Genomic DNA, 11,968 nt, shown 5'->3' on the forward strand with positions numbered 1-11,968 from the left:
TAATGAAGTATTGAATAAAAATCGTACAAATTTCTATCAATTTTATATAACGACTGTAGTGCACATCTGTGTCATATGTTTTACGTATTATTAAAATTTCACCATTCTAATAAGAAAACTCGCATACAATATTCCGCAGCTGGTGGAAAAGTTAATTACTATTAATGCCAGAGTAGAGCCTCTGCCTATTTATTAACTGATTATTATGAAAATTATCGATGGAGGCCACGTAGTGCTCAGTTTTTGTCGGCTGGATTATCAGTAAGGACGGCCTGCTCGACTTTCCGCGACGTCGCCGGCTGATAATCGATCCCGCTGTACTAGTACGGAACGTATTAATTAACATCCGTCGTAATGGGACACCAGAATCAGTATAGCGCCATCGTATGCCGAGCGCGTTCCAGCGCCTTAGAGACGACCGGTGTTGCCTAATAAAAAAATATTTTCTCGCCTCTGTTGCAACGATGATTTCACCGTGGCCGAAAGTGCTCGCCATAATTATGCTCGGATCGACGCGCCGACACATTAGATCACGCTTCCGTAATTCACCGAAACAATACGGTGTGCCGGGAACGAATTATCCAGTGCGGTCAAGACGCGCGCGCTACGAGGTCTAATGGAAATAATTTTTCGCGGGTATACCTAGCTGGAAGCAATCGTATTTCCCCAAGATAACACTGGCATATCGAATTGAACACATTTTCTGCCTCGGAAACGACATCAGCCGATCTTGATTGTTTTTAGGTGAATATGCTGGTGAATATTTTTTATTAGTTCTAATTTCGGACTGTATGTATAAGTGGTTGAAATCCCGAAAAGCTATTCCGGTCGACTAACTTTACACGTAAACATGAAAAATAATTGGAAAACGTCTTAAAAGGAAAAGCTTATACCTGGTACTTTATTAAGAAAAACAAATGTAAATTTTGCAAATGATTTTCAACTTTTATTGTGTAAACTCGTCTGTCTAAAAGAGTTAAAAATTATCTCAGGATTGCAAGTATTTACGGAGGACTCCAACCCCCTTGTATCCTTGAAACTAGAACTAACAAAAAAATGTTCACTAGCCCATTCGGATTCAGCGACCTGAAAGCTTATATCTTCTACCTCATCGAGGAAAAAAAAATGCATATTTTGCAAATGATTTTTAACTTTCTTTGCAGAGATATAATAGGCACTTTCGTTGTTCGCCAGTGCAATCGTTCAGCGCTTAAATACAGCGTCGTATTGTTCACGCTCGAGCCTCTAGCGGAAAAAATTCCTATAAATAATTACAAAAAATTGACTTGAAATAGAAATTTGTAGAAATTTTTATACCTTCGTTGAAACATTTGTTTCTTTGTAAAAATATCTCCGGCAGGGGCTTCGCGCTGCAATGTTCGACACACGGAGAGGTCGTGGCGGATTTGCAGGCGTTCGCTGCTGCAAATCCGCCATATCCGCCTTTCCCAAGAGCGGAGGCTGTTCTTAATCATCGATCATAATGATCCGTACTAATCCATCACTTTCGCTCGCCCGCGACGACGAAGGGGGACTTTCAGTCCCGGCACGTCGTCGAAAGTCCATCCGCTGTTTCGCCCGGTAATTATTTACGGTTAGCGTGAGGACGACGAAAAGTGCGTGTCGGAGTGCGAAGGCGAGAATCGGAGAAAGTCGTCGCGCGGAGGAAAATCGTTCTAAGACACACCGACACCGACGTCGTTCGCAACGGGGGGAGCCCCCCCTTGTCACGCGACATACCGCAGAAATGACAGCGCACGTGCGCTACTTGCGCAAAGCAAAAAAAATGTCCCATCGTTTAATGAACGGTAATCAAGTCGCGAGAGGCGCGCGGCGTCGGTGCCCCCGAATCTCAGGTACCGCGATGGAAATGGTAGAAACCGACGTGGGATGACGTTAAATTATTTTGCGCAGCTGTAGACGGCACCGGGACGACCGTCAAGTATCGGCAAATATCGAGGAAATTCCGTTTCGTCGGGTGGAAAGGCGCTCATTACAATTCGTCCACATCCGTCACGCGTTACCGAGGAATTTCACCTCGTTCGGCTGGCGCGGCCTTCCCCTCCTCACCCTCCCACATCCGGATGTGAAAACGAGTTTACCCAAACGATTATTGCCCGTCGAGAGGGGGGGGGGGGGGGAGATATTATTCGAAAGCGGTCGGGGGACTGTAATCGATTCGATTTCCGCGGCGTACAGTCTACTTTCTTTTGCGATACAAGTTCAAGGTCGTTTCCGAGAAAAATCAAGGATACGTTATACTCGTTTCGCACGCGCTCGTAATTCACTTTATGCACGTGGAACACATTATTCGATGGAATTTTAATCGAAAGCAATCAACGAGAGAGAGAGAGAGAAAGAGAAGGATGGAATAACAGCGGGAAAGAGACGCGGCATTATCTCTGCACTTTATGTAGAAATGTATTTCTTTGTGTTGAAGACCGGAAATTAATCCGCGCGTGTTCACACAGAACAGTTCTTTCATCAGTACGCAGTATTCATACGTGGTAATTTCAGTAAGTACGACTCACAGTATTGTTGAGTAATTACAGAGATAACTAGATCTATTTCCTACCACGTCTCGTATTTACATCGCTTCTTATATCATAAAGAAAAATTAATACACACCTATTGAAACACACGAAAGGCAAGATGGCCCTTTACGCGTATCAATATACATATCTTTTCACGCAAATAACATATATATATATCTATATATACACACAATACAAATTTAAGAAATGCTGGGGCGCAGTTACTTGTTAAAATTGAGATATCTATTCTCGTCGAAGCTGTCCTCAATCTCCTCGGCTATAACTATTCTCGTCTTCGGCTTGCGCATCTCGAGTCTCTTCTTCTGCTCCGCCTCCGTGAGCTCCGCGAGGTTGAGCGGCAGGGCTATTATCTTGCGCGGCTCGTGATACTGGATCTCGATGCTGCTGCCGTCGGAGAAAACGAGGGTCGTGGGATACGTACGTTCGTACACCAGGCGGTGCTTCCGCGTGATCGCCGCCGTCCAGCAATTAATATTTCTGCGCAGACCAGTCGCGGGGCCGCCGAGTCTCATGAGCGAAGCAATCATTCTGAAACGAGCAAGTGCCTCTGTAGCTCACCAGGGTTGACAGCGTTACTCGGAGTAGAGATTCGTCGTGAGGTCTGCGAGAAGCGACTTTTCATCGGCGATTGTCTTGTTGAACAACAGCTGCGTCAGTTTGTTGCCATAGATAGAATAACGTTGTGTCCCTCGATGCATTAAAGAAAAGATCAGGACAAGTTATATAATTAGAAAAAAAAAACAACGCGGTAAGCGGTTCCCATTGAACAATGTCTGTGTCACTTTGTCGCCGTAGATGGAACGCGTAATTCAATTGCAATTACAATAAAACAATTGCAAAGAGCCCAACGTCGGGTTCGTTGAAACTATGAATTATACTTTGACAAGGCCGCCTCGAAGTCAATCGATCTTCTCATTCACGAAATAAACAACGATACATCTCCCCGGGTGTTGACATCGCGCACCTTTTATAGGTTATGTCACGCGTGCGGGCGACATCGAGCTCGCTCGAGGCAGTCTCGCGCCCGTTGAAAGCGCCGTAAACTCGGTCTCGCGTAGCGGCGAGTGCAGCCTCGCCGAGACCGAGCTCGAGATGCCTACCTGCCAGGACGACCGACGTGACGAGCGACTTGACGCAGCGACCGGAGGCTCTGCGCAGCTGGGCGATCGGGGCGACCACGTGGCGATCCCGCGCGGCTGCGAGTCGGCGGCGGCGGCGGTAGATGGCGCGCGCGCTGCCGGAGTACAATCGAATTGCAATCGATTATCGAGCGATATCCGAAATTGGCGCGACGGCAGTCGGCGCGACCCCGTCGCGGCCGGTGCGTGCTTCTCGCGTGCGAGTCGGCCCGAGGGCGCGGGATCGATCGGTGGATCCTGGTGATCGTGCGTCTCCACAAGGCGGTGAGAAGCGGGTGACAAGGCGCGGGCGGACGCGAAGGCGACGACGACCGACTTAAGGTGAGTCGAGATCTTGGAGTGTGCCGCGCGACGCGAACGAGGCGTCGTGCGTCGCCGATCGGCGGAGAGAGGAGGGTGCGACGAGCGTTACTCTTTAAGCGTTTCGACGAGGGGGGCAGGGAGGAGGGCGGCGACGGCCCTTTCGCGGCGCGACGGGCGACGCGCGCTTTCACGCGCTGCTCTTCGTCGCGCCCTCGGGCTCCTCCTGGCAGCGGCCGGGCAGCTCGGCGTAGTCTGCGCGACTCCTGCAAGGAAAGGCATTTACGAACACACATTCTCTGGCCGCGCGGCGAGACCACCCTTGGGAAAACGTACCCTAGAAAATGCCTGATTTCACGTTACAAAGATAAGAGATGTGAAAAGTATGCGATGTAATCGCGTGATGCCGCGTGCGGTTTTCGGGAAAGTGCTGTGCCGCGCGGCCCTCTAGCGGGAGCGTCGGGCAGACTTGGCTATCGGAAGATTACTTCAAGGGTCCATAATCACTCGCAAATTTCTCAAGTAAGCTTTTAAAGTCTTCACGTGAACTCGCAGTTTTCATTTTATTCAAAGTAAATTGTCCCAAGGGCTCCGCGTCTCCAGCGCTGGAATGTAAATCGCGACGTCGAGTCTCCCGCCGGACATCGCGATTAGAGTTAGAAGTTAGTAGAGTTAGTAGAGTTAGCGAATTGAATTAGGGCCCGAACACAAGAATGAAGAAAGAAAGAAACTTGGGCAAGACTTGGGACTCGAAAATTTCGACCAATCGGAATTTTCGGCGTTGCTTAGGCTTCAAAATAGCTACTTACGTTCTCGACTGTCACTGGTCGCTTTCCTTTAAGCCTCAAGTCTTACTGCTTACGGTATTTTCGCGTGTTTGGGCCTTAAAGGCCCGTTAAGACTTAAGAATTTCAACCGATCGCAACTTTCTGCATTGCTTAAGTTTCAGAATGGCTGCTTACTTTCTGAACGGTCACCGGTCATTTCCCTTAAGTCTCAAGTTTTCCCGCTCAAGTCTTTTCGCGTGTTCGGGCCTTAAGTCTTAGTCTTTAAGATTTCTCGAGTGTTCAGGCTCCTAACATCGAGATGACCGATTCCTCGGGCGTGGTAAAAAAAAATTGGGGGAGAGGGGGTGAGTTTTCCGGTGAGCAGCTTCGCCTCTTAATTTTATCACTGCAGTTTGCCTCGGAAATACGCACGGGCGAAAGCGTCGTCTGCGATCGTTCGACGCGAGCAATTATCGCGCGTTTAAACGAGCAGGCGTTTATTCGAGGGCGAGTTTTAATTCCCCCGACGCCCTCAAAAATCTCCGAGGACCAACCCCGCGGGCTCCCGGCCGAGAAACTCCTCCCCGTCAATTCATTAATTTACTTTATCTCGGAGAACGTTACATCTCCGGTAAACGGAGATGTAACGGAGAACGAGGAAAGGAAAAGGGAAGGATAGGTGGACGTCTGGTTAATGGGACAAATCACACGCACTCGACGCACACAAAATCGTTGTTTACGCCCGAATCCCCTCGGGACGACTGTTCTCCCAAGCTACGCCGAGAGTTGTCTCTCCACCACATCGTGCGATCCGCGAACAAGTGAATCTTGTACAACTTGATTTGTTGAAAAATGCACTTGTACAACAATAATGATGATAAACCCGGGATATGCCTCATGCGTGATCGACCGTGATTCTTGCGCCTGTCCCGCGGCGAGATAGGATAAGGGGGTCAATTCTGTATCTTGCAACATACCGAAAGCTGCTGAAAGTGAGCGGCTTTGTCTCTTTCCAAGGCGGGCAGTTAGAAAGACCCCGGTGAGAACGCTAACGTCGAGTCGACGTCAACGGGGTCGAAACCGCGTTCCAACCGGTTTTCGAAAATAATCGAAAAGTTTCGGAACTTTATTTCTCGTATAATTTCAATAGCCTAGGCAGAAGCGTTTAAAATACCGTTTAGGCCCGGTCTACAATGAGTCGTTAGTCGTTAGTCAGAAGTCGGAACTATATGTTGATCCTTTTCCTTTCTGGGTGGAAGAAAAAGGACCGACATATAGTTCCGACTTCTGACTAACGACTAACAACTCATTGTAGACCGGGCCTTAGAGAAAATACGAACGGGCGCGGTTGTAATATCGGTACGTTTGGACTTAAAATTAAATAAAATTAATAAATAGAATTAACTGATGGACTCTAGGGGGGGGGGGGGAAATTATAAAAGTAAAAAGTATTTATATTGTGCGCGCGGACGTGCGCGCGATATACAAATCTTTTACTTGTATAATTTATTTAAAAATATATATTCTCTGCGAAATGCTCTCGGAATGAATATCGATGTTGAAAAAAAAGGGGGGGAGGAGGAATATAAAACGTGCGTGTACCGCTCGGTATCATGCTTGCGTATATCCCTTTTGTGCGCGCACATTTTAGACTTAATATTTTACCTACTATATCCTATATACATAATAATGATAAATGAGAAAATATTCAGGCAGAGATTTATGTGAATATAAAAACGTCTACATAAAATATGGATCGGGGAGAGAGGATTTTCAGGCTGGGGGAGGGGGAGGGGGGGGGGAATTAAGTCCTCGTCGTAGAGTCGCTATATTCTGCCGTTCAGGTCAATCACCTTCTCATCGCTATGTCTGTAAAATCAAAGTCTTGCTCTACGTCACATCTACAATTGCACAACTCGCTAAATAGATAAGACGAAATGGCAACATACATGTATATACACAATTACGGAAATCCAACCATAACGGAACATTCTATTCTCGTACAAAAATTGTTTAACGCACTCACTCATTGTGCACGTGTATTTATGCAAGTACAGTCAGACGTGAATAAATTAACGTGGCGGCGCACCGAAGCGGGTTAGCCCGATACAATCGTGCATTAATCATGCTCGTTGTCATAACGTATGATAAAAATAAGATAACAATGAGAGATCAATAGACATCCACACTTCTGCATGCACGTGCGGTATCGCTACAGATTCATTAGATCTTATGTGAAAGCTTAATCCGCAAGACTCCCTTTATTTCATTAGTAGCACAGGGTCAGGATTCCTAAAAAGTTATTCGATAGAGAGTGGCATGCGACCGAGAGAACGAGAAAAAAAAGAGGGGGAAGAAAAATTGGATGCAAAGCGCAGCAATGTTAAAGCGTGCGTGTATACGTACCTGTACAGGACATAGTGCTGTATTATGAAAAATACATCGAACGCCACGGAAAAGAATCCAAGGCCGAATTTAGTCGGATCTCCGAAAATGCTCTCCCAATCGTCTGAGATAAAAATTTACGACGTTAACGCTCCGCGTGGATTGATTCGCGCGTCCCGAACGCGCGGGACTAAGGTAGATCTAGGCTGTATATCATATTCGACATGTTTACCGTAATTGTAAGCGTTGAGTATCATCTGCAGCATCGACAGAACGCCACCGGTACAATCTAAGAATATATTCCCTATACTCCAGCCGACGGTGGACTTCCTCCTGTAATTGTAATACGCCTGCGGTACGTATTTAATGAGCGTTATGCTGAGCTTGACGTAGCTGCAGTAGTAGAGGAAGTCTAGCCAGTGGATTGTCTTGACGCAAGATAATATCAAAGATATCAATATGAAAACCGCGAATATCCCGTGGATAATCCGCGCGGTCGTCGATACCCTCTGATTGCCAGTCTGAAGTAAATATAAATGCGATTACATCTCAATTCCGGCGGCAGCCTAGCAAGCGCACGCCATCCCGGTCACGTTCGGTTACCTCGTAAATAAAGCACTGCCCGATAGTTACTGCGGTGGCAAATACCGCGTGCAGCGAGAAAAATATATCATTGATTTGCACGGGATTCAAGCCTTTCGGATATCGATCGAAATACTCATTCTGAAAATATTTTAATAAATTAGTCGATCGTCACATACATATGCGCACACACGTGTGTATTTTTGCGCGTTTTGCATTCTTACGTATCTATAAAAATATATTTCACTGATAGTGCACGCACACATATACTCTCTCTCTCTCTCTCTCTCTTTCGCTCGCTCTGTACGTATGTAACTTTTATCTCATTGCAAAATATAATAATACGGCAATACCTTACCTCAACCTCGGGTATCCAGTAGAGGCAGCAATTGAACAGCGAGTACATAAGAAAACCGACGATATTTAGCGACAGATAATCGAAATTGAGGCCCACGACACTTTTACGTTTGTAATTAGTATAGATCTGCGGATAGAAGCTTACGCTCCACGCTAAGAAATATATCCATCCGACCACAGCACTGACGTGGTACAACGCATCCGATTTCTCTATTGTCACTCTAACAAACGCTTGAGAGAAACTAAAAGAAAATATACAGGAGATAGTTACTTTCATGCGCCGTGCACGTCGAGGTGTTATTTAAGAAACGTGCGTTGCGTGAAAAATGGCAGGAATAGAATTTGCTCACTTTAAGTCGATGGTACGTAATTGATCCCGAGGTATAATAATAATTTTATACATAGACATCTTAAACTTCACGTTTCCCTAACTGTTACGACTTCGCGATCAATTTATTTTGCACAAATCGTTTCCCCCCCTTTTTTTTTCTTAGAACCAATATTGAGAAGCACCTCCGGAAGTATCTCGTTACTGATATGCATTTAGTAAATTTCAAGATTTATTATCAATAATCACACAGAGAAAATATTAAAATCACTTGTAAACCAATTCGGACACGGCACCGTGCGATCGAACTAGGAAGTGATCGGGTCAAAATCTGGGCACGGACTAACGGAAACTTCAAGTTTCAGCTCGCCTGACAAGTGCAGGTCAAGAGGCTATCTGTGCAGCCTTAGCCAGCAGCCTTAGTGCAATGGAACGTGAACGTAGCACTGATCGGAATCTTTTCGGAACTAGTTACCGAGACAGAGAGCGAGGCATCGAATGCTATAGGTCTCTCGCCCCCCCCCCTCCCGCTGTTTATTGTTGTGCAACATTCGATTATGAATGCTTACGCGTACATAAATAATTTGCCCGCAATCGGCCGTTATTGAAAGCACCAACAACTGATTAGAGTTTACGAAAATAAGAGAAAGGCTCGCGAAATCTCTCTGCGAAACGTTCCATTACACGCATACTTACTCCGTGATATCGCTAGGTGTTACATTAGCGCTAACGGTCGAGTGACCTGCGCCCAGGCCTTTAACACTAATAACCCAGTCTCCTTGCGAGTCTCCCGCCGCGATAGAAAAGTTAGACGGGCTCGCGGACAGCAGATCGGGATGCTGCACATCTATCGTGACTATCGCGCTTCTGCCATCGGGTAGCGATTCCCTGGAAAGCAAGAGACATGTCTGGTAAATCGGGCGATCTCACATTTAACGTGTTAACGCGTGCTTGTAATCCCGAGGCAAGTGGTGAACCCCCGAGGGCATTGTGGCGTACGGATTTGTGGCATTACTAGACACTTTTGGCAATTTGTTCGGGCATTATAAAATTGCAGGAAAATGATAAGACAAAGTAATGCTGAGCATTAGTGGGCATTGATGTGCGTGATTTTGGTCAGCGGTTTACCCCCCGTTCCCAGACACACCGATACAAATCTGTCCGTCTATCGGGGCGTCTGTAATTGAATGATAATGCATAAAGTCCAGAGGTTGCGCTAGTCTCCGCTGTTATCAGTATATACTTTTAGAACGTGCGATAAAGGGGATTAAAACGAATTCTACGGCATCCAAGAATCAGGCGATACGATTGGAATGTGGGTGAAGGTGACGAAACGTGCTAGTTTCCAGATACTTTCTTGCCATTTGTGTGTTCAACGAAGGGGTTCCCGTCGGATTTCGCCTCGCGGGCGATACCGCGTCGCTCTCAGAGGTGAAGAATGTCAAGTCACAGTTCTTGCAAAAAGTAAGACCTCTGTACTTTTCCCAACAGCTTGACAAACTTGCTTTAGTGGCCGCATTAGCTGAGACACACTTCTTGCATAGTAGGTCGGTCCAGGCCCGAATTCTGGCTGAGCTACTGCCTCTCGCAGTAAATCATTTACCGATCACTTCTAAAGGATGCCCAATTATCAGCATTTTTCAACTGATTGTCAATTCAATCGGGTACACTATTTCAACTTGGGGCCGCGTTTCGAGACGGAGAAGTCCGTTCGGCGCACACAGTTTGCTGGATTGAGAAAGAGACGTGTACAGAAGAAAGGTAGAATTAGGCAAGCAAGACATCCAGCTTGACCATTAAAGGCGTCAATTTGTCATTCGCATAAAATATTACTTGTCATCGTTGTAAAGCTCTTGTTTCTGCAAAATATGTAACTCGGCATTGTTCACCTCTTGGACACTGATACGCAGTGGCACTGCCCGCAACACGTCCCTAAGAACGACGCGGTATTGCGACTCGCCACGTAATAGCCAATAAAATGTGTAAGTGCTCGACGATATCCGTGACGCGTTTCGACTCGTAATGGGCTACTCACGTCAGCGATAAGTTGAACGAGCTCTGCTGATTGAGGTGCACCTTCAAATCCTGCGGCCACGACCTAAGGGCCCCCTGGACGCACGTCAAAGCTGCAAGCGTGAAAAAGGACATGTGATTGGCGACTACGAGACGGGGGACACGTGCCGGCGCGTACTTCTCTCTGCTCCAACGTACTCTTACCTGGTAGCAACAGGAGCCAGAACCAACGACGCGTCAGAGCCATTTTGTACGACTGAAACAAGATAACGTCCCCACGTCTTAGACCCACGTTATCGCTCCTTGCGGCGGACTATTCAATCATCGTTTCAGGACTGCCATTATCGTCGTCGCTCCCTTGCCGTGGTCACGCGGCGTCAGCGGGGAGTCAGCGCTCGCCTCGGCGACACGGGTTTAACCTCAAAACGCGCGGAGTCGTCGCGGTAACTCGTGCGACGCGACGACACTTGGCGCGTCGTCGCATCTCGCCTAGTCGCGACGCTCGTCCCGGGGACCTCGACGATCGACAGCTCGTTCTCGCGGATACCTGGATTTCCCGCGGCTGTCAACGCGACGGAGCGACCGCAACAACGAGCAGCGCCATTCACCGTCGTCGACAACGCATTACGCAGTCTCTCCCGTCTCACCGTTGCCAGGAGACGCTAGGACGACGCCAACGAGCTGAACGAGCGCGCGAGCGCAGTCCCGTCCCGCAGTTAGAAGAGCGATAAGGGACGACGGAGACGCGACAATGTCAACAACGAGCACGTGACGCGCCGCAGCTGGCGTGACACTTGGCGGCGAGAGATCGAAAGAGCCGCGGGGATAACCGATACCGCACAGTCATCCGGGTTTAGCGAACCCGCGCGTCCGAGCGAGCACGTTACAGGAGATACACACGCGTGCAGTGATGGGACAGAATGGTTTGCCTCTCTTTTTTATTTTTTAATGAGTTTAGGAACTCGTGAAATAGATCGGAAACGCTCAAAATGGTTTCGAGATGGCCATCGAGTAAAATATTCCTTGGAGAGGAAGATTTTGTAACGTAAGGGTCTGAGTAGAAGGTCTGTCTGGTATTCGTAAGCCACCAGACAGTTATTGTCATGCGTTACTTTAAGGCCCGGTCTACAATGAGTTGTTAGTCGTTAGTCAGAAGTCGGAACTATATGTCGGTCCTTTTCTTCCACCCAGAAAGGAAAAGGATCAACATATAGTTACGACTTCTGACTAACGACTAACGACTCATTGTAGACCGGGTCTTAGGCTCGGTCTACAATGAGTTGTTAGTCGTTAGTCAGAAATCGGAACTATAGGTTGATCCTTTTCCTTTCGGGGTGGAGGAAAAAAGGACCGACATATAGTTCCGGCTTCTGACTAACGACTAAGGCCCAGTTTCACCAAACGTCGCTTAACTTTAATCTTATCGTTAGTTTAATTCTCGTTTGTCCCTTTTTTCAAGTAATGGTTGGAAAGAAACAAAGCACGAATTAAGCTAAGCTTAAACAACGTTGGTGAAATCGGGCCCTAAGACCCAGTTTCACC

General features: G+C 47.2%; 1 protein-coding gene across 7 annotated transcripts in view; it reads right to left on the reverse strand.

The window, feature by feature from the left end:
* Positions 1 to 2,396: 2,396 nt before the first annotated feature.
* LOC105567404 (cystinosin homolog) overlaps positions 2,397 to 11,968 on the reverse strand; it is a 24,246-nt gene continuing 14,674 nt past the window's right edge. For 3 of the 7 annotated variants that reach the window (XM_012022265.1, XM_012022263.1, XM_012022264.1), the window contains 8 exons: positions 10,631 to 10,682; positions 10,449 to 10,539; positions 9,110 to 9,301; positions 8,087 to 8,327; positions 7,750 to 7,869; positions 7,379 to 7,667; positions 7,168 to 7,270; positions 2,397 to 3,083 (listed from right to left, as the gene is read on the reverse strand). In XM_012022265.1, the coding sequence (XP_011877655.1) occupies positions 2,756 to 3,083; positions 7,168 to 7,270; positions 7,379 to 7,667; positions 7,750 to 7,869; positions 8,087 to 8,327; positions 9,110 to 9,301; positions 10,449 to 10,539; positions 10,631 to 10,673 (1,407 nt within the window). In that variant the 5' untranslated portion in view covers positions 10,674 to 10,682 and the 3' untranslated portion in view covers positions 2,397 to 2,755. Of the gene's footprint in view, positions 3,084 to 3,655; positions 4,261 to 6,549; positions 6,631 to 6,724; positions 7,054 to 7,167; positions 7,271 to 7,378; positions 7,668 to 7,749; positions 7,870 to 8,086; positions 8,328 to 9,109; positions 9,302 to 10,448; positions 10,540 to 10,630; positions 11,247 to 11,968 lie in introns of those variants that run through there. The other 4 variants (XR_001009354.1, XM_012022262.1, XM_012022266.1 and 1 more) reach the window with 4 other exon arrangements.

The sequence above is a fragment of the Vollenhovia emeryi genome, unplaced genomic scaffold (assembly GCF_000949405.1).
Source record: "Vollenhovia emeryi isolate VEMERY1.0 unplaced genomic scaffold, V.emery_V1.0 DF939138.1, whole genome shotgun sequence".
Classification (NCBI taxonomy): Eukaryota; Metazoa; Arthropoda; class Insecta; order Hymenoptera; family Formicidae; genus Vollenhovia; species Vollenhovia emeryi.